The sequence below is a fragment of the Hemicordylus capensis genome, chromosome 17 (assembly GCF_027244095.1).
Source record: "Hemicordylus capensis ecotype Gifberg chromosome 17, rHemCap1.1.pri, whole genome shotgun sequence".
NCBI lineage: Eukaryota > Metazoa > Chordata > Lepidosauria > Squamata > Cordylidae > Hemicordylus > Hemicordylus capensis.
Genome location: NC_069673.1, coordinates 11,017,819 through 11,044,626, shown reverse-complemented (window position 1 = coordinate 11,044,626; position 26,808 = coordinate 11,017,819). Strand labels below are relative to the sequence as shown.

At 47.6% G+C, this 26,808-nt stretch overlaps 1 protein-coding gene across 2 annotated transcripts; it reads left to right on the top strand.

Moving 5' to 3' along the window:
- The first annotated feature begins 595 nt into the window (after nt 1-595).
- PTGES (prostaglandin E synthase) lies at nt 596-25,238 on the top strand. Of its 2 annotated transcripts, none has more exons than XM_053282393.1 (4): nt 596-675; nt 10,547-10,738; nt 16,057-16,139; nt 24,084-25,238. In XM_053282393.1, exons 2-4 carry the CDS (start codon nt 10,631-10,633, stop codon nt 24,331-24,333), a joined length of 441 nt encoding a protein of 146 aa, XP_053138368.1. In that variant the 5' UTR covers nt 596-675; nt 10,547-10,630; the 3' UTR covers nt 24,334-25,238. The 2 variants fall into 2 exon arrangements, with proteins under 2 accessions (XP_053138368.1, XP_053138369.1); XM_053282394.1 differs by lacking the exon at nt 596-675 and adding an exon at nt 6,828-6,951.
- The last annotated feature ends 1,570 nt before the right edge of the window (nt 25,239-26,808 follow it).

Here is a 26,808-nt window from a genome sequence, read left to right as displayed (position 1 = left end):
AGTTTTGAGTATCGGATTGTTCCCATAGCTTTCCACCCTCTAGTCAGTTTCTTTTTAGAGGGCATGTTAATAACACCTAGAATTTGTCTACCACTCACAAGTGTCCAGAGCACTTGTTTGAAGAGCTGGGGACAGTAAGCACGGATTGTCCCCTTTGCTAAGCAGGGCCTGCCTTGGTTTGTATTTGGATGGGAGACTACATGTGAGCACTGGAAGACATTCCCCTTAGGGGATCGGGCCATAGCTCATTGGCAAAGCATGAAAAGAAAAATGGACCACTTTTGTGCATCCATTTTGTGAATGTCAGGTGAGATCACGAGACTGGGAGATCGGCAGCAAACAGTGCCTTCTCCATGAGCCACTGAGTTCTCCGTTTCGGAAGCGATCCGAGGACCTGTCTGCAGACAAAGAGCTCACCATGGGTAATGCGGTCTGTGGCCCCTTGGTGGACATCTGGGACATCGGCATCAAGCCAACAGCCCCTGATGTCTTGGAGCTTTCCCGGTTCCCCAAGGTCCGATCCCACCGATACCTTCTGGCCTCCAGCAAGCTGCCTGCATCGTCGTTCTCAGGTGCGGAGGGCCTTGGTGAAGAGGTCCCCGTGGTGCTCTCGTCTCCAGATGACGGATCCAGAACAGAAGGGGCGAAGATCCAGTTGCCTGCTTAGAACACCAGGTCTGTGGCATAGCAACTTTTCTGATGGGGTGTGTGTGTGTGTATGTCTGAGCCGGTGGGCTTTAGATACACTTATATATTGATAGATTCTTCTTTACGCTGTAGATCAGGGGTTCTTAAATATTCACTTAGCAAACCTCCCAAGTACATACATAGCTATAGCTAGAGATATACTAGCCACCTAATGGTGCAGTGGGGAAATGACTTGACTAGCAAGCCAGAAGTTGTCGGTTCGAGTCCCTGCTGGTATGTTTCCCAGACGATGGGAAACACCTATATCAGGCAGCAGCGATATCGGAAGATGCTGAAAGGCATCATCATCTCATACTGTGCTGGAGGAGGCAATGGTCAACCCCTCCTGCATTCTACCAAAGAAAACCACAGGGCTCTGGTGTCAACACTGACTCGACCACACAACTTTACTTTATTTTCCCCTCCCTAACGCAGGAGGCTGGGAGGATGCACTTCGAAATGCTTCATCAACTCCACCAGGTGGCAGCACCAGCAAATAGTTTCATTCTCATCTCCACAATCCTTTTGGGAGCCTGTTATTTATTCCACTATTTCACCATCGAATCGAATCAAACAGAACAGAATAGAATTTTTATTGATTAGTCAACCATATCAAATGACTGCAAATTTAAAAACTGAGCAAATATAAAACAGTACATTAAACTTTAAGGGAGCCATATCAAACTCAAACTTGGTGGGCCACTGTGTGAAACAGGATGTTGGACTAGATGGGCATTCTTGGGCCTGATCCAGCAGGGCTGTTCTTATGTTCTTATTAAACCACTGCGGGTCTAAAAGCAGGGCAGAAATACGGCAGATTTAAACCACGGAGCTAAAAACAAGGCAGATATACAACAGGAAATCCCGATAGTTGCCTCTTTTCCAAACAAAAGAGCCCCAGAGGCTGTAGCCTTGCCTCCTAAGGAAGGTGCTCTAGGAACATAGGAAACTGCCATAGACTGAGTCAAACCATTGGTCCATCTAGATCAGTATTGTCTACACAGACTGGCAGCGGCTTCTCCTCCAAGGCTGCAGGCAGGAGTCTCTCTCAGCCCTAGCTTGGAGATGTTGCCAGGGAGGGAACTTGGAACCTTCTGCTCTTCCAAGAGCGGCTCCATCCCCTGAGGGGAAGATCTTCCAGTGATCGTGCATCAAGTCTCCCTTTCATTTGCAACCAGGGTGGACCCTGCTTAGCTAAGGGGACGAGGCATGCCTGCTACCACCAGACCAGCTCTCCTCTCTAGGTCCCTCATCATCTTGGTTGCCCTCCTCGGCACCTTTCCCTTCTAGCATGCTAGCCATCTTTCCACAGTTCCGTGTCCTCTGCAGATTTGAGAAGCAAATTTATCAAAAAAAAGGGACTCCCTCATCCAATCATTTATTTCGCCAAGTTATGACTCATGTCATGTGCCTGGCTGATGTCCACTCTTACATAAATGTTACGATTCTAGGCAATTTGGAACTATCCTGTATTGCGAGAGCCCCGTCCTAGCCTGCTGGGCAACATGAACAGAAGCAGGGCTGATTCAGTTTTTGCGTCTGCTTTTGCACCTAAATCTGTTACTCAGATCTTCTAGTGGTAAGTTTGACCGCCTCTCTGTTTCCAGGGATTTGGAATACAGCTATCTGTGGAATCCGTTGCAGCCTTTCTGCTTTGAAATGTCACATCAGGGAGTGATTTCAGAAACAAATGAGTTTTGCATTTTTTGGCCGCAACAAGAAACGAGACTCACTTTGCAGCCAAAGTGAGGCAGTACTTTTCAAAGGGCTGCATTTTTCTCCCACCGAAGGGAATTTCCAGCAGAAAATTCCTCGGCTTCAGCTGTCCCCAATTACCAGGGGTCTTTTCAGACAGCAGGGCTTACCGTGAGGCTTTACTGCGAGTTCGGGGCATAACGGATACTCTGATGCAAAAAGAGGATTTCCCCCCCCACCCCAGACATGAATCGGGCTAGGTTCCGATACGGAGAGAAAAACCCGAATCGTGTGTGAAGTGCTCTCTGAAATATCGTACAAACTTTGGGGTAAATCTGGTTGATATGTGAACACACACCCATTCTCCCAAAGTAAAGTCTCAGTAAAGTCGCCATTTGAAAACATTCCAGGGGAAGTCCCAGTTTTCTGTAACATAAATTCCCCAAGGCCTGTTTACTTCTGCATTCTTCGCATAGGTGTTAAAACCTGCAGTAGGTATTATTATTATTATTATTATTTATTATTACATTTATATCCTGCTCTGCCTCCAAGGAGCCCAGAGCGGTATACTACATACTTGAGTTTCTCTTTCACAACAACCCTGTGAAGTAGGCTAGGCTGAGAGAGAAGTGACTGGCCCAGAGTCACCCAGCTAGTTTCATGGCTGAATGGGGATTTGAACTTGGGTCTCCCCGGTCCTAGTCCAGTACTCTAACCACTTCCATGATCCTCCTAAACCCAAAGGCATTGTCAATCCGCAGCGATTGAATCTGTGAATTGTGTTTTATTGTATTGTCAATTCTGTAGTAGGGATGTGCACGCATCGGATTTTGTGATTGGATTCTAGTTCAAATCAAATAGGTTTGAAACAGGGTCAATTCACATTTGAACTGATTTAAATTCGAATTGATTTGACCATGTTTTGGCACCTTTTTTTTAAACCAATCAGGGTGCCTGAATGGTTTAAACAATAACAACCATGGATATTTATATACTGCTTTTCAACAAAAGTTCCCAAAGCGATAGAGAAGTAAAAATAAATAAAGATGGCTCCCTGTCCCCAAAGAGCTCACAATCTAAAAAGAAACATAAGACAGATACCAGCAACAGCCACTGTAGGGATGCTGTGCTGGGGGCTGGATAGGGCCCCCAAGGCACCAAAGAGGTTGTTGAACTGATTCGAATCCAAATCGGGTCAATGCAATTTGTCTTTAAATCAAATTAACCTTTTTAGGGGTGATTCGATTCAAATTTGAATTGCTCGAATCACCTAGATTCGAGTTGAATCGATTTGAATTCAAATAAATGTGCACCTCCCTATTTTGGAGACATCCGTCACCTTTTTATATTTTAATTTTAATCACATTGCCAGGTAGATCAGACCAATTTTATACCTCCCCCCACCTTCTCTCAGATTCTCATACTGAGCTCACTTTTCATATTGCAAACTTTTGCTGCTGCCAGGGTTGCTTTATGAGGAAACAGATGGGTCAAATCTGGAACATAAATCCCTAAGAAGCGTGCTGGTTTCCGAACCTGATGCGTAATGCCTTAATGGCGATGGTAGTTTTATCGTAAGGCGCAGCGTCCTTATAATTCTGTATTTTGTTGGTTGTTGAAGTTTGTGGCTGTTTTCTGGTCTTGAGCCCAATCCACAGAGAGAAAGAGATTTGGCTGCAGGAGAAGTCCTTGGGCAACCGAAAGATTATATCTAGAGGGTCCGCCCCGCTCGCTAGTTTATACGTAGTCCAGCGGTTGTGAAAATGACCCCCTGGGCTGAGAGGGCTGCATCTCTCCCGTTTAATAGAGGAAACTCGTCACTTGAGCTGGCTTGTAAACGTCCCAGACTGGTGTCTTTGCCTGGTCTTCTGTTTGTTTTTGATTCCTCATCTCTTGCGTGAAGATGAAGCTCTGCTTGGCAATTCCCAAATTGCTTAGCTGGCAGGCTTTCAGAGAGCTGGAATTCCCCGGAAAGCCTCTGCCTGGCTGCTTTGGTGGGTCCTTTTTACCCTTGACCTCCCGTTCTGCATGCAGAAGAGTTCCCCGGTGGCTTTGTGATTAAATCTAGGATGAGTTTTTTTAATTGTCACTGACCTTTTGGTTCACTATTTAAATAACAGCATTATTTTTTAAAAGAACCTCGGTGCACCTTGGCCCACGTGTTGCTGTTGGACTGCAACTCCCATCATCCCCTGTGTCAGGGGATGATGGGAGTTGTAGTCCAACAACATCTGCGGAGGCGAACACATTTATTTTATTTATCTGTTCAATTTTGTGCACACGGTTACGTTTATCCTCACGACAATGCCGTGAAGTAGTTCAGGCTGAGAGGGAAGTGACTGGCCCAGAGTCACCTGGTGAGTTTTTGTGGCTGGATGGGGATTTGAACTCAGGTCTCCCTGGTCCTAGTCCTACACTCTACCCGCTACACCATGAAGCATACACTTTTGCAGACTATAGTCCCTTCCATGAGATGCACAAAGGGTTGTCTCTGCGTTGGCATCTCATACTGTGCGGGAGGAGGCAATGGTCAACCCCTCCTGTATTCTACCAATGACAACCACAGGACTCTGCGGGTGCCAGGAGTCGAAATTGACTTGATGGTACACTTTACCTTTACCTTCTTTGCTCAGTTAGAGAGAGAGAGAGAGAGAGGGAGAGAGAGAGAACGAACAGATCAAATGACTGTGAAATATAAGAGGTTGGATCTGTGACAAATGTTGCTAAGTGATCATTCTCAACTGCAGTAATTGGCATGAACAATATCCTCCTTTCTGCTCTGCTAATTCCTGTAATGCGCCAGGAAGCAGTTAGTCTTGATTTGAGGCTGTGCAGATATTATCAAACGTGACGATAAATTCTCATTGTGTTTCCTGTTGAAGTTCCCTTCCTGGGCTTCAGTTATGGGAGGGAGCTTTCAGCTGAACACGAGAAGGAGATTTTTATTTTATTTTTTAATGATAAGAGATGTTTGATAGTTCAACCACTTCCCGAGTGGGGTGGGCTCTTCTGTGCCAAAGATCTCCGAGTGTAGCCATCTTTGGAGGATGCTCTGGCTTGGTTTGCACAGAGCAGGGGGTTGGACGAGATGCCCTCAACGGACCCTCCAACTCTTGGATTCTGTGTGCATCTGAGTTAATACTCCACACAGAGTCACTTGGACTGGTTTATTATCCTGTTCCAGATGGGGCCATTGGCTGAACTGCAGTCCCAGTTGGAGCAGGGTCTAGGTGGAGACGAGCATCCTAGGCAGGGTTCCCTCTAACAGGGATTCCCAGATGTTGTTGACTACAACTCCCAGCATCCCCTGCTACAATGGCCTTTGGCTGGAGATTCTGGGAGTTGTAGACAACAACATCTGGGAATCCCTGTTAGAGGGGACACTGATCCCAGGAGAGGATTTTTGGGAGACAGCTCCCAGAGAAGATGGAGTTGCACTGGGAAGAGCAGAAGGTTTCAAGTTCCCTCCCTGGCTTCTCCAAGATAGGACTGAGAGAGATTCCTGCCTGCAACCTTGGAGAAGCCGCTGCCAGTCTGTGAAGACAATACTGAGCTAGATAGACCAATGGTCTGACTCAGTATATGGCAGCTTCCTATGTCCACAAAACAGCTGGTCTTGTGGTAGTAAGCATGAATTGTCCCCTTTGCTAAGCAGGGTCCACCCTGATTTGCATTTGAATGGAGACCACATGTGTGAGCACTGTAAGACATTTCCCTGAGGATGGGGCTGCTCTGGGAAGAACATCTGAGGTTCCCAGTTCCCTCCCTGGCAGCATCTCCAGATAGGGCCAAGAGAGACTCCTGCCTGCAACCTTGGAGAAGCTGCTGCCAGTCTGTGAAGACAATCCTCAGCTAGATGAACCAAGGGCCTGACTCAGTATATGGCAGCTGCCTATGTTCCTATGTGCAGACATACACACGTGAACAAATGTGTTGGTACCCCTCCACGAAAAAAGAAGAACCCACAATTGTCTCTGAAATAACTTGAAACTGACAAACGTAATTGGCACCCATCATTGTTTATTCCGCATTTAACAAAAATCAGACTTTGCTTTAGAGTTTTGATGCAAGAGAATATTTCAAATAATAACACAAATGAAAATAGCATGGACAAAAATGATGGGACCCTTAACCGAATATTTTGTTGCACTTTACAGAGGAATAAAAAGAGGGGTGTGTGTGTGTGTGTGTGTGTGTGTGTGTGTGTGTGTGTGTGTGTGTGGAGGGTGAATCACATGGGGGGAACTACACAAAAAATTATACAGAAAAAAGTTACACTGAAAAAAGTGGGGGGGATCACACAGAAAATTAACGGGATGAGTCACACAGATGTCAGCACATTTCCACAGAGCCAGTACTTAAGAAACTGAGCAAGACTCCTTTAAGACACAAAGCCTTCTCTCAGGAAGTGGGCAGAGCTCATTCCCTCTGCCCAGGCAGCCACCATAAAAACCAGCAGTCTACTTCAGGCTGTTGCTGGAGCCACATTCTTTTGCTGGTGTGCTGTCCAGCTGCTGGGAGTGTGGTGCTCTCCAAGGTGCTGAAATTCTGTGCTCACCCCTGTCTAAGGTTAGTGCTTCTCCCTTGCTGGTAGGCCCTGGCTTTGCCTTCCAGGTGATGAGATATTGTCACAGATCCTTGTGTCCATGATGTCTCTTCCAAAACTCCTCTGCTGCCCACCTGCACAGGTGGAAAGGCCTTGTGAGATCTATAGGTTGGTGTCTGGAACACAGGAAGCTGCCTTCTACTGAGTCAGACCCTTGGTCCATCTAGCTCAGTATTGTCTACACAGACTGGCAGCGGCTTCTCCAAGGTTGCAGGCAGGAATCTCTCTCAGCCCTGTCTTGGAGATGCTGCCAGGGAGGGAACTTGGCACCTTGTGCATGCAAGCAGGCAGGTGCTCTTCCCAGAGTGGCTCCATGCCCTGAGGGGAAGATCTTCCAGTGCTCACATGTAGTCTCCCATTCAAAATCAAGCCAGGGTGGACCCTGCTTAGCAAAGTGAAAAAAACTCATGCTGGCTGCCACAAGACCAGCTCTGATCCTGGGACCCTCTGTCTATGTTTCTCTGTTATGGAAGAAATGAGATGCACAGGGTTTTTTGGGCATTTAAGCAAAGTACCTTTGACTTCTTGGAAATATGGCTTTTTAACACTGAGGTCCCTGTACAGCTGTGGTGCCCAAGGGGTCTGCCTTCAGAGAGAAATGGTGTTTCCCCCTCACCTGCTGTGGAACTCCTGTGCATTGCAAAGGATTCTGGGAGGCTTGTGTGTTAGACCATCCAGTCCTGATGAATGGTTTGGGCCCAGGGTCTAGAGAGTGCCGTTTCCAGTATCCCCACCACTTCTTGAGACCTTTGGGAGAGGTCCACCTTCAGTTGCCCCCAACTAGTCTCATGGCAGCTTGGGCCTTTTCTATAGCCAGCCCCAAAGCTCTGGAATGAGCTCCCTGCTGTTGTAAAAGTGTCCCCATCTTTTAGCAGCTTTTAAAAGCCCGCTTCAGTCCTTTATTTCTGTTTGTTTATATTTATATCCTGTTCTTTCTCCGAGGAGCTCAGTATATGGTTATGTTTATCCTCCCAACCACCCTGCGAGGTAGGTTAGGCTGAGAGATATATGACTGGCCCAGAGTCACCCAGTGAGTTTCATGGTTGAATGGGGATTCGAACCCGGTCCTTCCCGCTCCTAGTCCAACACTCTAACCACAACGCTCTGCTTCAAGCTTTCGGTCAGCTGGAAGTTGGCTTTTATGGTGCTTGTTACTGCTATCGAATTGGTTTTTTAAAACGGTTTTAATCTTGGTTTTTAATTCTGGTTTTATGGTCCGTTTGTAAACTGCTACAAGACATTAGTATGAAGTGGGATATAAATAGTCAATGTATACCATGACCCTGATGCCATGAGCAAGTGCCAGTATGTTTCCGGGCAAAATACAAAGTGCTGGTTATTCCCTTTAAAGCCCTGAATGGCTTAGGTCCGAGTTATCTTAGAGAGCACCTTCTTCTGCACGCTCCCCACCGCACGTTAAGATAATCTGAGGAGGTCCGTCTCCAGTTACCACCGGTTCGTTTGGTGGCGACTCAGAGGCGGGCCTTCTCTGTGGCTGCTCCTGGGCTGTGGAAGGCACTCCCGGCAGAAATTCGTAACCTTAATTCCTTACTGACCTTCAAGAGAGCCCTAAAAACCCATCTGCTTGGCCTGGCCTTTCAGGGTTTTTAATTAGTTTTAATTGTTTTAATGTTAACCTGGTTTTTTAGGGTTTTAATTGTTCTGATAGCTTAATTGTTTTTTAAAAGATGTGTTTTAATTGGTTTTCATATTTATATTTCTGTTTTAACTGTTGGTTTTAATGGTTTCTGTTTTTAATTGTAAACCGCCCTGAGCCTTTTCGGAAGGGCGGTAAAAAAAATTGAATGAATAAATAAATAAATAAGTGGGTCCTCTGGGAGTGATAAGTTCCATGCATGACCTGTAACTTCTTGTCCTAGTGGAACCTCTCCTACTGAAACAGAACCACGGGGACATTGGCAAGGTTGCACAGGGATGCCTGGGAAATGTAGTTTCTTCCCAGCCCTTTCTGCAAGGTGGAGGTATCTGTGGACACCTTCCCAGCTGTCTGGGAGAAGAGGCTACTTTGGCCTGGAAAGAGATGTCATTACTGGGCATTTGATGGGCATTCCAACCTGTAGGGTGAACTTCTGGGTCATTATTCCAGGGGACATGCTCAGTTCAATGGGGTACCGGTAGGCTTGCTTTCCCCCCCATCTTGGGGGGCTCAGGGCTTTCCAGACTGGAAGGAGAGCTGGTCTTGTGGTAGCTAGCAGGACTTGTCCCCTTTGCCAGGCAGGGTAGGGATGTGCACGAATTGATTTTTCCCATTTGATTTGGATCGAATTCCAAAAATTCATTTCAAATTTGTTTCAGATTCAAATTTGTTTTGGGGGGGCTTTTTAGACCAATCAGGGGGCCTGAATGGTCTTTAAAAGGTACCAAATGGCCCATGAATCAAATTCGAATTGAATTTTGCAAATTTGATTCTGATTTGAATCAAATCAGCCCTTTCAAGGGCCGATGTGATTTGAATTGAATCGATTCATATTTGAATCTATTTGCACATCCCTAAAACGGGGTCCACTCTGGTTGCAATTGAATGGGAGACGACATGTGTGAGCACTGTAAGATTCTCCTTGGGGGGTGGGACCACTTTAGGAAGAGCATCTGCAGGCAGAAGGTTCCAAGTTCCCTCCCTGGCAGCATCTCCAGATAGGGCTGGGAGAAACTCCTGCCTGCAACCTTGGAGAAGCCGCTGCCAGTCTGTGAAGACAATCTTGAGCTAGATGTATCAATGGTCTGACTCAGTATATGGCAGCTTCCTATTGCAGGGAAGCAGAGGTGACCTGAGATATTGGGAGTGCCTGAGACGAGGCACCCTCTGCTGCCTTGCTCCATAATAACTCTGGATTTTTGCAAGCTCTGAAACCACTTTTCAGAGGGAGAAGGTTTGCCAGCAGCCTCCTCTCTCTTCTTGTATTTCTTGCAAGCTTTGTTAGGGGAGATGCATGTTAGGGGGCGTTAGGCATGTTAGGGGAGATGCACCTTGGAAACCCTGCAAGGGTCACATAGGACCTGAAGAGTGGCTCTGGAAATAGCAGCACGGACCCGCTTTCTGCCCTGGTGATGCCCCAATAATCGATGTCCTGAGGCTACTGCTTCACCATGCCTCATAAAAGGGCCGCCCCCCTGAAGGGAAGGGTGCACAGTGGAGGTGGGCATAGATCACCAGGCCTGATTGTGGAGATCACCAGGCCTGGATGGTGCAATCCCTGAAGCGTCCAAAGATCTCTGACCATTTTGGAAACGGGCTTTTATAAACCGCTGCTTTTGTGTTAAGAACATCAGAACAGCCCTGCTGGATCAGGCCCAAGGAGGCTCATCTAGTCCAGCATCCTATTTCACACAGTGGCCCACTAGATGCTGCTGGAAGCCCACAGGCAGGAGTTGAGAGCAGTCTCTTTTCTCCCCTGCTGTTGCTATTCAAGGAGATCTAGAGCATGCTTGCAGAGGGGAAACATAAGTCCCTGCCTGTGGCTTGCTTTAGTATTCTGGGTAGTGATTAATCACTCTCTGGGTTCCGGATGATCACTCCCCTTGCTCGTTTCTTGCCAGATCCTCTGTTCACCATTCCGGAGAAGTACCCCTTGGTTTATTTCCTCATAAGGACTCTCAGACTCTCCTTTCCTCCGTGCAATAATGATGGAGAATGAAGCCTTCGCCTCTTTCGTCGTCTTTGGCACCCTTCTGGTCCTGAAAATGTACCTCCTGGCTGTCATCACCGGACAAGTGAGACTTCGGAAGAAGGTAGGCGACCTCTCGTTCACACCCGTAGCTAACAGCATGCTCCTTTGCTTGTGGATTCTGTGAAGAATTAAATCCCAACTGCTGTAAACATTAGCTTTATTTGGTGGGGTCATTTCAGCATAGCGTTATTTGCTGCTCGGGAGCGAGAAAGTTTTTATTAGTTTCTGCTGTTCAGTTTCCTCTTCAATCCTGCGGTTGTTTAGCTTTTTTCAAGTTGGGCTTTAAACAAGCCTGCAGTAAATGCACAGATTCGCGGCACTGAAGCAGGTTGCTGGGAGGGAGAGGAAAGAACAATCTCAGGCAGGTGAGAACGCCACCTGGAGAAAGGTGTTGATGTGAATGGCTGGGTTTTTTCCACATGGACTCAACATGAAAAATGGTTCTGTGTTATCACACCTGCGAAAAGCAAGTGATAACAGAACCCCCGGAGGAAATTGTTCCGGGGAGGGGGCAGGGATGGAGGAAGATTAAAATCTTTTCTGGAGAACATGTTTATGCATGTGTCTTTGGAAGGAAGTCTAGCCAACTTCCATGTCACCTTAGTGAATGTATTCAGATTTTCAGCCAGAGGGTGTTTTTCAAATGAGGGCAAGGATGAATTAACCGAAAGAATGTGTAACACCATTTTTGTGTGCATTCTTCTCCGTCGGTGACTTCTTGGCTGTTTCCCCTTCCCTGGTTGTCTTCCTCCCTGGTTAAAATAGATTGGAAGACCCTTGGGGCAAAGACTGTTCTTCAGCTCACTCCTCCTCCATCAGATTGTTTTCTCTTGCTTCTGAGGATAGGGCTAGAAACAATGGGTGGAAGGTACAAGGAAGCAGGTTTAGGCTAGACAGTGGGGAGAATGTCCTAATTATAATGGTGGTTTGCCAGGGGAACAGTCTGCCTCATGAAGTGAGACCGGCTCTCATTCACTGGGGATTTCCTAAGAGGCTTGCAGGGTTGCACTAGCTCAGGGATTCTCAACGCTGGGTCCCCAGATGTTGTTGGACTTCAATTCCCATAATCCCCAGCCCCAGCGGCCTTTGGTTGGGGTTTATGGGAGTTGAAATCCGAGAACATCTGGAGGCCCAACGTTGAGAATCCCTGCTCTAGCTGATTTCTGTACTGAGCAAGGGATTTGGATAAGAGAACTCTAAGGTCCCTTCCAACACTAAAATGCTTTGATTCTGTGGCCATTGAGAACATGGATGTTCTGGTTTTGCATATATTTTGCATAATACTGATTCTGCTAGTAGAGGGGGAGTGGCAAAGCCTTGAAGCCCTTGCCCCTGAATACTGAATTTCAGATGTGGAGATTCCAGCAAGGCTCTTACACTTTGGGTGAAGATATATATATATATAATCGTATCCTATTTTGTGTGTACTGCCCCAAGCTCTGGGGGTTTACAACAATATAAACAAATTAAAACAATGTAAAAGCATTCACACAAATAGTTGGAAAAAATCCTTCAGGGATTGGGATATTATCCTGGTGATGGCATAGGCGCTGGCCAATTGGAACTGTCCACCTCTGGCTTTAACGGGTTACACACAATGTGTGTGAGGGACAGCAACCCCAAACTGGGAAAGATCTGCAGGCTTCAGGTGGAGGGCACAAAGCAATAGACAGACTTCATGAGGAACAGAGGAAGCTGCCTTATACTGAGTCAGACCACTGGACCATTTAGCTCTCTTCTGCCTACACTGACTGCCAGCAGCACTTCTAGATTGCAGGCAGAAGCCTTTTGCACCCTGACCTGGAGATGCTTCCAGGGATTGAACCTGGTACCTCCTACATGGCTAATGGATGCTCTTCTACTGAGCAATGGAAGATTCCAAAATGGAAAGTGCGCTTCTCATGAAGCAAAATTTATTATTTATTTAAAACATGTATACCCCACCCCTCTAGTACACTTACAACATTAAATAGATACAAACAATGTCAAAAGACTAATCACGTTAAACAAGTTAAAAGGCCAGGCTAAAATGACACTGAAAATTACTTTTTTTTAAAAAAAGTTTCAAATTAAAAGTGATTTTAAAAAGCTAAAAACTGAGAATTACAGAACCGACCAGATGCTCCCCTTTAACCCAGGCCTGTAACAAGCCTCTCCCTTTGAACACTGAAATATCTGATTTAACAAGATTGTCTGGAACCTGAGAAGCAGGCGGCTTTTTGGTGATAAAACCGCTGCTCCTTATAAAATGGCATCTTGGAACGCTTTAAAGTGGCCGGCTTGTGCAATCCTTTCACAAGCTGGGATTTTTTTTTTATTTTTTGTTTTGCATTTGGAAGGGATGTGTAGTATTCCGCAATGGAATTTCAAAATTGGACCGCTGGAGGGAACATGATCAGAGACAGCTGTGTTGCTGAGGAAGTTGGGGGCTGTGTTGGACGATTTCGGCAAAGTGGTGATAGAGCCATGTAGTGGCAAGCGTGCTGGGCTAGGATTTTTAACCGACATTAACACAAAACATATTAACATATGATTTACAAATTATAAACTTAAGATCAAGGTCGCAGCATTAGAGATCTGCGGGATACCCATTACACATTAATATACCAGACACCCAATGTACTGCACAGAGAACAATACAGCACAATTGCATACACGATGGTCTAAAGCAGTGGGGCCTAACTAGGCTTCCTCCAGGTGTCGCTGCACTACAACTCCCATCATCCTTGGCTACGACGGATTGTGCCTGGGGAGGCTGGGAGTTGTGGTTCAGCAGCATCTGGGAGAACCCTGGTTGCGGATCTCAGGCCTAAAGGGAGGAGAGCTGGTTTTGTGGTAGCAAGCATGAGTTGTCCCCTTTGCGAAGCAGGCTCTACCCTGGTTTGCATTTGAGTGGGAGACTCCATGTGTGAGCATCAGGGGCGCGCCTGTTGCTTTACCCCTGCTAACTGGGCAGAGAGGCACCTTTTAAACATGGTGATTCTCTCTATTTAGCAAGGGGAGAGTAACTGGCCCTATCCACCCCCAGCACACTTCCAGTGACTGTTGCTGGTGTCTATCTTAGGTTTCTTTTTAGATTGTGAGCCCTTTGGGGACAGGGAGCCATCTTATTTATTTATTTCTCGATGTAAACTGCTTTGAAACTTTTGTTGAAAAGCAGCATATAAATATTTGTTGTTGTTTAATAAACTGCGAGGCCCGCCTGTGCAATTGAGATCATCACAGCGACGATCTCTAAACTGCGCAGGTGCATGGAACCAGTGTCATTCCGGTTTCTCCACTGCTGGGGGAGAGGGGAGAAGGACTTCTCCGGACCGGGTCCCCATGGTCCGGGGGTTAGTGCGCCTCTGAGCATGTTGGGTGAATGTGGGACTTCATTTTGTCGGGCCTAAATTTCTTGCCAGTCAGCTCTATGGGAAGACTGTTGATTCTAGAGTTGTGGGAGAAGAGGGGAAAATACCCTTATCTCTCTCGCGCTCAACTTCCAGAGCCAGAAAAGCGAATTCTAGCACTTTGGGAAGACAGCTAAATTTTCTCAGTGTAGGGAGACACCTTTCTTTTGCATTCATATATTAGTCCAGCCCGGCTCACCCACAGTCTGTGGAGAGCAATACCATTTTTTCCCTAGGGATGTGTAAATCGATCCAGATTTGAATCGCATCACCCCTCACAAGGGTTTAGATCAGCTCGACTCAGATCTGCCTGATTCGAATTCAAATGGATTAAATGAGTTTGGGGACATTTTGGCACCATTTAAAAAAAACCATTCAGGCACCCTGATTGGTCAAAAAAAGGAGCCAAAATAGGCTGAACCGATTCGAATCAGTCGGTTTCGATTCGGATTCGAATCAAATCTGAAAATTTGATTCATGAACAACCCTAATTCCACCACCCCTCCACATTTTGACTCTGCTGTGACTAGTTCAACGAAGTGTAAGCATTCCACAGACTTGGTCACGTCCTTGAATGGAGCACTGAACGCACGCAAGTCCAGGAGGCCATAATTAGGCGGCTGACAGTCAGGGAGACATAGTTATGAGGCGAGGCTGTTCCTGCAAGGGGTCAGCCGTCATCACTTCCCCACTTCAAGTGCAAAATGAGGAAAATCTCCTCTCCACATCCTGGAGTGGGTTGCTTGTTGGGTTTAATGAACGACGCCCTACCTGAAGTCAGACGTCACGGAGTCCATTGCCAAACCACGCTGCAGTGTGCAGGAGGGCCCCACTGGGACCATCACTCGGTTCTCCCTCTCCTTAGGAATGTAGGAAGCTGCCATATGCTGAGTCAGACCCTTGGTCCATCTAGCTCAGTATTGTCAACACTGATTGGCAGCAGCTGCTCCGAGGTTGCAGGCAGGAATCTCTCTCAGTCCTTTCTTGGAGAGGCTGCCAGGGAGGGAACTTGGAATCTACTGTATGCAAGTAGGCAGGTGCTCTTCCCAGAGTGGCCCTGTCCCCTAAGGGGAAGATCTTACAGGGCTCACACATGGGAGTAGTTGCCTCCCCGCTCCCATCTGACCGCCTGTCCCGTGCATGTTATTTACTCAGTTGAAACTCGCTGATATCGTGAGGAAGTCATTAGAGCTTTCAGAGAAGAGCTGGTCTTGTGGTAAAAGCATGACGGGTCCCCTTTGCTAAGCAGAGTCCGCCCTGATTGCATAGGAATGGGAAACTGGAGGTGTGAGCGCTGTTAAGATCTTCCCCTTAGGGAATGGAGCCGCTCGGGGAAGAGCAGAAGGTTCCCAGTTCCCTCCCTGGCAGCATCTCCAAGATAGGGCTGAGAGAGATTCCTGCCTGCAACTTGGGAGAAGCCGCTGCCAGTCTGGGTAGACAGTAGTGAGCTAGATAGACCAATGGTCTGACTCAGTATATGGCAGCTTCCTATGTTTCCAGCTTGAATAAAGGTTCCCCTCAATCCCATTTGGAGAGGAGAGCCGGTCTTGTGGTCGCAAGCATGACTTGTCCCCTTAGCTAAGCAGGGTCTGCCCTGGTTTCATATGAGTGGGAGACTAGAAGTGTGAGCACTGGAAGATATTCCCTTTAAGGCATGGAGCCGCTCTGGGAGGAGCATCTGGGTTCCAAGTTCCCTCCCTGGCAGCATCTCCAAGATAGGGCTGAGAGAGACTCCTGCCTGCAACCTTGGAGAAGCGGCTGCCAGTCTGTGAAGACGATACTGAGCTAGATGGACCAGTGGTCTGACTCCGTATATGGCAGCTTCCTATGTCCCTATGCTCCCACTCGAATGGAAACTTGCTAAGCAAAGAGGACAACTCATGCTTGCTGCCACAAGACCAGCTCTCCTCCCGGCCCCATCTTCTAACGTTCTGGTGTGTTCTTCCCTCTCTTCTCCTAACCCGTTCGTCTTCCTGTCTTCCTCCAGGCCTTTGCCAACCCTGAAGATGCTCTCCGGCATGGAGGCCTGCAATACCACCGAGGAGACCCTGATGTGGAAAGATGTCTCAGGTCAGCCTTAAACCGCCTTTTCCACTTGGTTGGCTGCAAGGCTCTCTTGTGCGTTCAGCCCAATGGGTCAAGTTGTTGGCTTTCACGCACCAGTCCCAACCACTTCAGCACTGTGATTGTTGATTTGCATGCCATCGTCTTCACCTGTGTGGCTGCTAATCAATCCACGCAAGGTTGATCGCAGAGGGCAAGGAAGGGGAGCTTCCGATCAGCTGCTTCTGTCGCCTCTAGCTTTCTGTCCGGGATCGGCTTAATTTTTGACTAGCCATAACCCCAAAGCCAGGAGGTTCCTGCATTGTGCAATTAAAAGGAGGAAATGTTTCTTAAGCGGTGACTAGCGAGACTAGTGGAAAAGCAAAGAGATGATGCAAAGTCGAACCTTGTGCTGTGGTGGCTGGAGTGTGCTGCCCAGCATATGGTTTGTGTGTTTGTGTGTGTACACACATGTGCAAGGCCAGTGTGACTCGGAGTTGTAGCCCAACAACATCTGGGCACCCAGTTTGGGAAGCCCTATACTTGGGATGTGCACGAAATTTGCAAGAATCGATTCAAATACGATTCGATTCGGAACCATCGAATCCATTTGAACAAATCTTCACTATTCAGATTTGGCCAACCTGAAATCTCATTTGGCCCTAAACTCTGGGCTAAGCCGCTAGAAGTCTCTGTGGAGGAAATGAGCACCATAGTTGGCCCATATTATTCAAAGCTTTTCATAGAGCCAGCATAGTGTAGTGGCTAGAGTGTTGGACTAGGACCAGGAAGACCCGAGTTCAAATCCCCATTCAGTCATGAAACTCACTCTGGGCCAGTCCTGTATCTCTCAGCCTAACCTACCTCACAGGGTTGTTGTGAGGACAAAAATAACCATCGCTCTGAGTTCCCCAGAGGAAGAGAGGGGTATAAATGTAAAATATACTGTACCTTATAACATTTCTGTAATGCAGAGCTCTCCCTCCCCCCCCCCCACAACTGCAGATCTGGAATGCGTGGGGGCTGAGGATAAATGCTTGCTTTTACTGCATGAGCCCGTTGAGCTGATGGGTACCACCTGGGAGGATGGAGGCTCATTCTGAAATGTGTCAACGTCTCTGCACCCCTAGAGATGGAGAAGAGTTGATCGCATTGCAGTTCTTCCAGTTTTCTGTGTGTTCTCATGCTGCGCTGGGAAGAGCAGAGCGTTCCAAGTTCCCTCCCTGGTAGCATTTCCAGATAGGGCTGGGAGAGATTCCTGCCTGCAGCCTTGGAGAGGCTGCTGCCAGTCTGTGTGTGAAATACTGAGCTAGATGGACCAAGGGTCTGACTCAGTATATGGCAGCTTATGTTCCTAAGTGGACAATTCATGCTTGCTACCACAAGACCCCACCTCAAGTGGCACAGCAGGGAAATGCTTGACTAACAAGCAGAAGGTTGCCAGTTCGAATCCCCGCTAGTACCATATCGGGCAGCAGTGATATAGGAAGATGCTGAAAAGCATCCTCTCATACTGCGCGAGAGATGGCAATGGTCAACCCCTCCTGTATTCTGTGAAAGACAACCACAGGGCTCTGTGAGCACCAGGAGCCGAAATCGACTTGACGGCACACTTTATCTTACCACACAACCAGCTCTTTGCCCCTATAGTTGTGAATCTCATAGCTCAGTGGCAGAGCACGTGTCTTACGTTCAGATGGTCCCAGGTTCGACGGCAGGGCTGGGAAATATCCCCTGCCTTGGAGAACTGCTGACAGTCAGAGTAAACAATACTGAACAAGACGACCCCATGGTCTGACTCGATATAGGACTCAGATTATATCTGACTCTTCTATCGGCCAGATCATACCTGGACGATTCCTCGGTTTCTCTTCGGAGAGCGAGCAGGCTTGAATCAAGCGCAACTCATCTTTGTTTGGTAATTCAAGCTGTTGCTCCTTCTTGCTTCAATATTCTTTCGCCCGAGGTCATAAAAGAAGAAAGCATGATTTCTGGCATAGGAACGCCAGTGACTCGGGGTGTGGGGAGATTTACAACACATTGTTTGCTTCGTGGACGAGAGCTGACTCTGGAATGTAAGCAAAGGATTTACGGTGCTTGGGTTTCCATGCTTGGCAGGTGACGTGACTTTCCCAGCATCCCCTGGGGGCGGGGGTGGCAAGGGGCATAGACTTTAGCCCCCCCCCCCACCACTTTCTCAGTCTAGCTCAGTGATTCTCAAACTTGGGTCCTCAGGTGTTATTGGACTTCAACTCCCATAATCCCCAACCAAAGGCCACTGAGGCTGGGGATTATGGGAGTTGAAGTCCAATAACACCTGAGGACCCAAGTTTGAGAATCCCTGGTCTAGCTCAATATTTTCCATACTAGCAAGCCATGGACATCTTCATAGTCTCTTAGAGATTGGTGCTGATTCCAGGAGGCTCCTGGCCAATCTTGGAGGACTGGCAACCATAGGAAGCTGCTGAGTCTGACCATTGGTCTATCTAGCTCAGTATTGTCTGCACAGACTGGCAGTGGCTTCTCCAAGGTTGCAGGCAGGAGTCTCTCTCAGCCCTCTCTTGGAGATGCTGCCCTGGAGGGAACTGGGAACCTTCTGCATGCAAGTCGGCAGGTGCTCTTCCCAGAGCTGCCCCAACCCATAAGGGGAATATCTTACAGTGCTCAAACATGTAGTCTCCCATTCAAACTAGGGAGGACCCTGCTTAGCAAAGGGGACAATTCATGCTTGCTCAGAGGGTCCCTATTTTCTGGAGTTTGTCCCAGTAAAAAAAATAATCATAATATTTATTTCTTAACTGACCCATAATTTATTTTATGTATTTAAAATATTTCTATACTGCCCCAAACTTGTGTTTCTGGGTGGTTCACAACAACACATTGTTCTTTGGACGGCTCACAACACAGCATTAAAACATAAAATAAAAACACATAACACATTAGATCATGACAGGTCAAAGGCGGGGGTGGGAGGTGGGCATGGAGTAAATCCAAAGTACAATACCAAGTAATTTAAAAACTCTTTTGAAATTGGTTTAAAAACCAAATTTAGAGTTCAAAATGTAAAAGGCCTGCGTGAACAAAAAGGTCTTTGTCTGGCATCTAAAAGAACAAAGTGATGAAGCCAGGCAAACCTCACTGGGGAGGCTATTCCTTAAATGGGGGGCCACCACCAAAAAGGCACTCTCCTTAGTAGCCACCTGCCTCATCTCGTTTGGCAGGGACACTCGGAGCAGGCCCTCCTAAGAAGTTAGTAAGGTTCGAGTTGGGACATATGGGGCCATGTGCTCTCTCAGGTCATCCCACTTTGAATGGGGCCCAGAAATGGACTGGGAGTCGGTACAGCTGATGAAGCACTGGCATAGTATGTCAAAGCATCCAGTTAATAATCTTGCAGCCCTATTTTGTATCAGCTGCCGTTTCGGGACCATTTTCAAAGGCAGCCCCGCGTACAACTCATTGCAGTAACTGATGAGAGAGATTACCAGAGCATGAGTCACATGGTGCATTATGGGAGCTCTGGGGGCTGGCACGATACGTCCTGGCCCCCAAAACTCTGTTTGGGGGCAGCTGGCAATCATCCTGGTGTGTGATCAGCACACCCAGGAACAACAGAGGAATCTTCTGCAGGAAAGATACGTTTGAGCAGCCTTCCCCTTGCTGCTTTTCTCATGGATTATGAGAAAGGGCTCCTGGTTTTCTTTTGCCTCCCTGCAGCGGTGGTGAAAACACGACGACAGTGTTCCCTCTATCAGGGATTCCCAGATGTTGTTAACTACATCTCCCAGAATCCCCCTTTGCAATGGCTTTTGCTTGGGGCGGAGGAAAGCACCTGAGGGGCGGGGCCAGGCTGGAGTGGTTTATTTATTTTAAATATTTATACCCCGCCCCTCCAGTGCCATACTGCTCAGGGCAGCTTACAACAATAAGATAGACACAGATACAAGTAATAAAATTATTTTTTAAAAAAAGTCAGATGAAAAACAATTATTAGGTTCACGCAGGATGTGTGTAATACTTGTGAAGCGACTCACACCCACGAGCATCCTGGCGGCAGCATTCTGGACCAGCTGAAGCTTCTGAACAGTCTTCAAGGGCAGCCCCACATAGAGTGCAAAGCAGTAATCCAATCTGGATGTTACCAACGCATGAGTGACTGAGGTCAGGTCCGACTTCTTCAAGTAGGGTCGCAGCTGGCATACCAGCCATAGTTGGTGAAAGGCACTTCTGCACACTGCCACTACCTGCGATTCTTTGAATCCTACCAACATACCTTGATTTACAAGGTTGACACACCTGGTTTACCCATCATGGCCACCACCCAGAAAAATGCTTTGGATCATTCCATGTGGCAGTGATTGTTATCTCACATTGGTTGGGCAACTGCTGCACAATGCCTCTTTGTAGAAACTTGTCAGCAAATCACGCCAACTGCTGAATGACTCAACGGTTTACCCTGCGATAGTGGTCATTTCATGGTGCTGTCCAGGGGGCATTGTGGTATAGTGGGTAGTGTTGGGCATAGACCGGAGGGAGGTCTGGGTCCTATCCTGGCTTACTGGGTGGCCTTGCATCAGTCACTAACATCTGACCTCGCAAGGTTGTTGTGAAGATCGAGGGGAAACATATCAGCCACCCTGAGCTTTTTGAAGGAAGGGTGGGATAAAAATCTAACTGGCTTAATGTTTGTTTGTTTGTTTGTTTGTTTGTTTGTTTGTTCATTCATACAATTTCTATACCACCCTTCCAAAATGGCTCAGTGCGGACTCTAGGGACCAAAGAAATCCCTGTTATAAGTCAGTGTTCTTCATTGTAATGCCTGGCGGGCAGTGGGGACCTCCACCCCATCAATCATAAGTATGCCTCAGTGACTCATTGTTTGTTAAGAACATAGGAAGCTGCCATATACTGAGTCAGACCCTTGGTCTATCTAGCTCAGTATTGTCTTCACAGACTGGCAGCGGCTTCTCCAAGGTTGCAGGCAGGAATCTCTCTCAGCCCTATCTTGGAGATGCTGCCAGGGAGGGAACTTGGAACCTTCTGCTCTTGCCATAGTGGCTGCATCCACGAACGAGAATATCTTACGGTGCTCACACATCAAGTCTCCCATTCAAATGCAACCAGGGCAGACCCTGCTTAGCTAAGGGGACACGTCATGCTGGCTACCACAAGACCAGCTCTCCTCTCTTGTTGGGCCTGTGTAAAGCATTGGCTGAAGCTGAATGCTCTGCATGGCCTCTCTGGCACCCTATAGGGATGACCTTGTGGTAGGAAGTATGAATTGTCTCCTTTGCTAAGCAGGGTCTGCTCAAGTTTGCATTCGGATAGGAGACTACATGGGTGAGCACTGTAAGGTATTCCCCTTAGGGGATGGGGCCGAAATAGTGCCCCCCTCACATCTGACGTCAGAAGCGGGGAGGCATGTCTGGGGCCGCGCTTGCGGCCCTGTATGGTGGCGGCCCGGGTTCTTTGAACCCATTCGCCCAATGGTGGCTCCGCCTCTGAATGCCGTAGAGTCACAAAACGTTTTGGGGCTGAAGAGAACTAGCTGTGGCTTCATAACATTTGGAATGCATGCTTCACATTCCAATGGCACCACAAAAGAGGGAAATCGCCACCATAAATGGCTCCTCAGGCAAATTGCCACCGCAAGCCAGGAGACTCTGTGGGAATCTTCCCTTAACGTGCTGGGCCATGCTGTACGACGCCTTCAGTGTGTCGGGCCCTGCTGTAGGATGGGTTTCCCCCTGAAGTCCGACGTGTGGGCAAGGAAGCCCTCAGTCGACACCAGAGTTTCCTTGGTTTTAAAAACAAATAGTCCAGGCACGGCCACCTTGGCCCTTGCGGGCCTTGCCGGTGTGGAACTCAGGAAGTGGTCGCAAAGGTTATGGACTCTGGATTGCCTTGTTTTGGTGAACTCTCTCTAATGGCTCTGGAGGGCTGCCAAGTCGTCTGAGTGTACACAGACAGAGACGGGGCAGCTGTGCTGGAAGAGACGGGAAATGGTGCGGCGGCGGGGGCTGTTGTCATAGCAACCGTTGTGTCCATGTGCTTCTCACCCCTCTCACGGAGAGGTTAATTGGGCGCCAGGCCTCGGCCTGCGTCCCATCCTGCAATTTCCGTGTCTTCCGGGATCGTGGATCGAAGCCAATCTCTCCTTTCCTCTCTCGGCCGCCCGACACGCCGTGCCGTTCTCGGGATGGACATCACCGTTCTGGGGATGGGTTTTGCTCATCGCCAATGCTGCGTGCGTGATGGAAACCAATGTTGCTTTCGAGGGAAATGTCGCAAGCAACTCAGACGTTTTGTTCCTCTTGCAAATTCATTCGGCACCTGCTAATGTGCATAAGATGCAAATTATTTGTGGGCCAATTTGCATAAGATGCAAATAGGGGTGCCCGGATTTGGAGATCCAGAATATGGCAACCCTACTGAAGCCACCTAATGGAGCATTGGGGAAATGACTTGATCATCAAGCCAGAGGTTGCTGGTTCAAATCCCCGCCGGTATGTTTCCCAGACTATGGGAAACATAGTCTGTTTCCCAGACTATGGGAAACAGCTATATTGGGCAATAGCGATATAGGAAGATGCAGAAAGGCATCATCTCATACTGTGCGGGAGGAGGCAATGATCAACCCCTCCTGTATTCTACCAAAGACAACCACAGGGCTCTGTGAGCGCCAGAAGGCAGCACAGACTCAGCGGCACACTTTACCTTACTGAAGAGTGATCAGGGAGCACTTCAAACACAATTCAGGTTTTTCATCACTTGTTAGCGTAGAGCCCGATTTATATCTGGGGTTAAAAAAAAAAAATCCACTTCTTGTGCCGGTGTTTTGGGGCAACTTCTAACTCGCAGCCAAGCCTCGCAGAAAACCCCGGTCAATCCTGATGTCTGGGGAATCTCCTGGAACCTCTCTTGGTCCGGGAAGAAGAAACCGCAGGCGGTAATGAAGCCAGACTTGGCTTTGTGAATCCAGCCGTGTGGCGGCTCCGGATCATCACCTGGTGAATCAGCCGGGGCAAGGCTAAGGCGGGGATTGTCCTGGTGTGTTCGGGCCGGGGAGGCGACAGCCAGCTGTGTCTGAAAGGTGCGGCTGGGATTTTTAGTGGGGCCTTCTTCCCTAACAGTCACCTGGGAGGGTGTGTGTCAAAGGCCTTGGATAACCTGATGCATACTTTCCAACCAGCTATTACACAGGATCTATTTTTTAAAAAAAGATGTGTGCTGGCTTGTGCTGGAATGTCTGCTTGGATTATGGACCTTATTTGTCAAAGGGACGTTTTTGGCTCACGCCGTTTGGTCTTAACCTGGGAATGAACTCTCTTTACTTGGCTAGTGGCACGGCCACTTTTCTAGTTCCAAATGTTTTGGGGTGCACGAAGGCGCACACATTCAGGGGTAAGCCTGCCGCTGAACACACGTTGTGCAAATATGTGCAGTAGTTGCTTCTTTTGGGGGGCTCCAGGGTAGGGGTGGGAGCAGTCCTGAGAGTTTACAACAGAAGCTAGCTGGGCACAGCACTGATTGGCGGGAGACCAGTGCCATCACTAACCCGCACCTTCCATCCCAGCTTATTCATTTATTTAGCACATTTCTATAGCGTCTATATCTCTGGGCAGCTCACACCATAACATGTTTTAATGTTTATCAAATTGGCTCAACAATATCTACCTCATTAAGGACCTTGTTTGTGAATGGTGATTTTAAAAACACACACACCAAAAAACAACAACAACAACAAAACCAGTAACTTGGAATCTCTTACTCTAAAGCTGTGGTCCCTAACTAGGGTTCCTCCAGAAATTGCTGAGCCACAGGTGCTGGGAGTTGTAGTTCAGCAACATCTGGAGGAACCCTAGTTGGGGACTACTGCTCTAAAGTACAGAGCAAAGTACTGCCCTGAACGACAGCAAAATTGGTATTTGACCCTTTAACCCAACCCTGCTCTCGTTCCTGCTTCCCCAGGGCTCACCGCAATGATATGGAGAACATCTACCCTTTCCTCTTCCTTGGGGCCGTCTACTCCCTCCTGCGCCCCAATCCCGTTGTGGCTCGGATCCACTTCTTGATCTTCTTCATCGGCCGGATCGTCCACACGGTGGCCTACCTCCTGAAGCTGAGAGCCCCCACCCGCTCCGTGGCCTACAGCGTGGCCCAGTTACCCTGCTTCTCCATGGCCTTACAGATCCTCTACGCACTTGTAAAAGGCTGGTGATCACCCAGCAGCCCGGCAGCAATTTGATGTGATGGAGATTGGGAAAAGACAGACAGTAGACCCCGTCCAAGCAGGCGGGTGTGCGAACTCTTCCGTTTCCTTGCTTTTTGGCATTCGAATTCCATTTCTTCCGCCTTTGTCTGGAATCTGGATGGAGCTCAGCTCACATTTACGCTGCTTGTAAACCTTTTCTTCCAAAGATACCTTCCCGTGGTGAGATGCAGATCCATCAGTGCTCAATAAAAGCATTTCCTCCCAGAAGAAAATGTCTCTAATTTTGAGCTGCAACGATCAACAAGCTGGAAGAGGCCTCGGAGGTCCAATCGTTCACCTCCCTGCTCCAAGCACAAATCTGCTACAGCACGCCTGCCGGATAGCCGTCTAGCCTCTTGGAAATCCTCCAATGAAGGAGTGCCTGCCATTTCATGAGGCAGGCTGTTCCACAGCCTGTTAGGACATTCTTCCTAAGTGATTAGCTTAAATCTGCTCCCTTGTGATTTCTTGGTTCTGCCCTCAGGGGAAACTCAGAACAAGTCAGCTCATTTTTAATGTGGAAAGAGAGGGCGCAGGCATGCTCCAAAGGCCATAACTTCAGGGAGTTGTTGCATCACTGCTACAACTTCTATTAATAGAAGGAGATTTCTCTTAACTTGGATTTGCCTGCAAACATTCTTAAGATTATTTCCCCTTATTGAATTTCCTGTTTGCCAAAGTTTCCAGTTATGATTCTCGAAGACCACAGCCCCAAGCAAATTTACTGGGGAGTAAGTTCCACTTCTAAGTGGATCTTACTTTTGAGTAGACGCACTGTGCTATGAGTTTGCCTCTAAGGTACCAGTGAAGGTATCACACCCGTGTTTTCGAAACCTTTTCTCAATTAAAATTCACCCTATGCTTCATGCTTACACAGGTTTTGCTTTTAGTATATAACAATGCCTCCCTTTCTTTTTTAAGGAGCTCACGTGCTTTTCTTTCCTCGAATCATTGACCCAGGCATGCGTATTGATTGTGTGAGTCTCTGCTCTGGGTTTTCGCTGCCAGTCTGTGTAGACAATACTGAGCTAGATGGACCAAGGGTCTGACTCAGTATATGGCAGCTTCTGACTTTCTCATCTGAGAAGCAATTTTTGCTGCCCATTTTAACTTGGTCTGACAGGGATGTTGACATTTGGGTGAAATTCCGACTGTTGGGTTCCCTCCTGCAGTTTAAGCGTCTCACTGTCGGTGGGGTCCCATTTCTTACCTGGCAACTCTAATTGTGATGTGTCAGAAACCCTGTTTGAATGAGCACATTAGAACTGGGGTGGGAATGAAGGTGGAGGGGCGGAAATATCAGTGCTTCCATGCTCCAAGAAGATACAATACCGTATTTCCCTGAAACCAAGACAAGGATTTTTTCCCCCTTCCAAGTTCTTTGATGTGAGAAATTGGGTGCTGTCTAAAATTCTGCATCCTCTTCCTTTAGGGTAAATACAGGTATAAATGCCTGTATTTAACCTGTTTTTTAAAAAGGGGGTTGTCTCAAATTCAGAGACATCTTCTATTTGGGTAAATAGGGTATATTGTTTCCCTTTAGGCAGTCAAGTTTCCCAAAAGCTTCCAAAATTCCCCCCTAAAATGTTGGGTGCTGCACTGTAGATTATGCATTAGTGCCCTCTAGTGGCACTTTAAAGTCAAGGCACTTAAAACTGAAATTTCCCTCTAAATGTTGGGTGCTGCACTGTAGATTATGCATTAGTGCCCTCTAGTGGCACTTTAAAGTCAAAGCACTTAGACTGAAATTTCCCTCTAAATGTTGGGTGCTGCACTGTAGATTATGCATTAGTGCCCTCTAGTGGCACTTTAAAGTCAAGGCACTAAAAGACTAAAATTTGTCCCTATAATGTTGGATTCTGCCCTGTAGATTATGCATTAGTGCCCTCTAGTGGCACTTTAATGAGTTGGGCACTTAAAGACTGAAGTCTCATGGAGGAAATAAATAATACTAATGGCAGGACTGTACCACTTCAGGCTGCAGGTAGGGGCACACATGATGGAAAGCTCTCCTGTGAACATGGAATCCCAATAGAAAACTAGCATGTCAGAATGAAGGCTAGGTTAGGATTTTTCTTGTTCTAAACACAAGCTCTTGTCCTTTAAACGGAAGCTGTCATGTTGTAAAGTAAGAGATTTCTTTTCCTTAAAGTGGGTAGGTGGGTCAGGCAGGCACTAGTCACGGCCCTGCTTCACGTTAGGCTGATGGAACTGTTAAAAGTTGAGAGGTTCTCCTCAACCACAAGCAAAAATGTAAACTGTGAGGTGAGGTGGCCAACTGATGGAAGCTGCCTTATACTGAGTCCGACCCTTGGTCCATCTAGCTCAGTATGGTCTACCCTGACTGTCAGCCACTTCTCCAAGGTTGCAGGCAGGAGTCTCTCTCAGCCCTACCTGGAGATGCTGCCAGGGACTGAACCCGGGACCTTCTGCCTGCAAAAA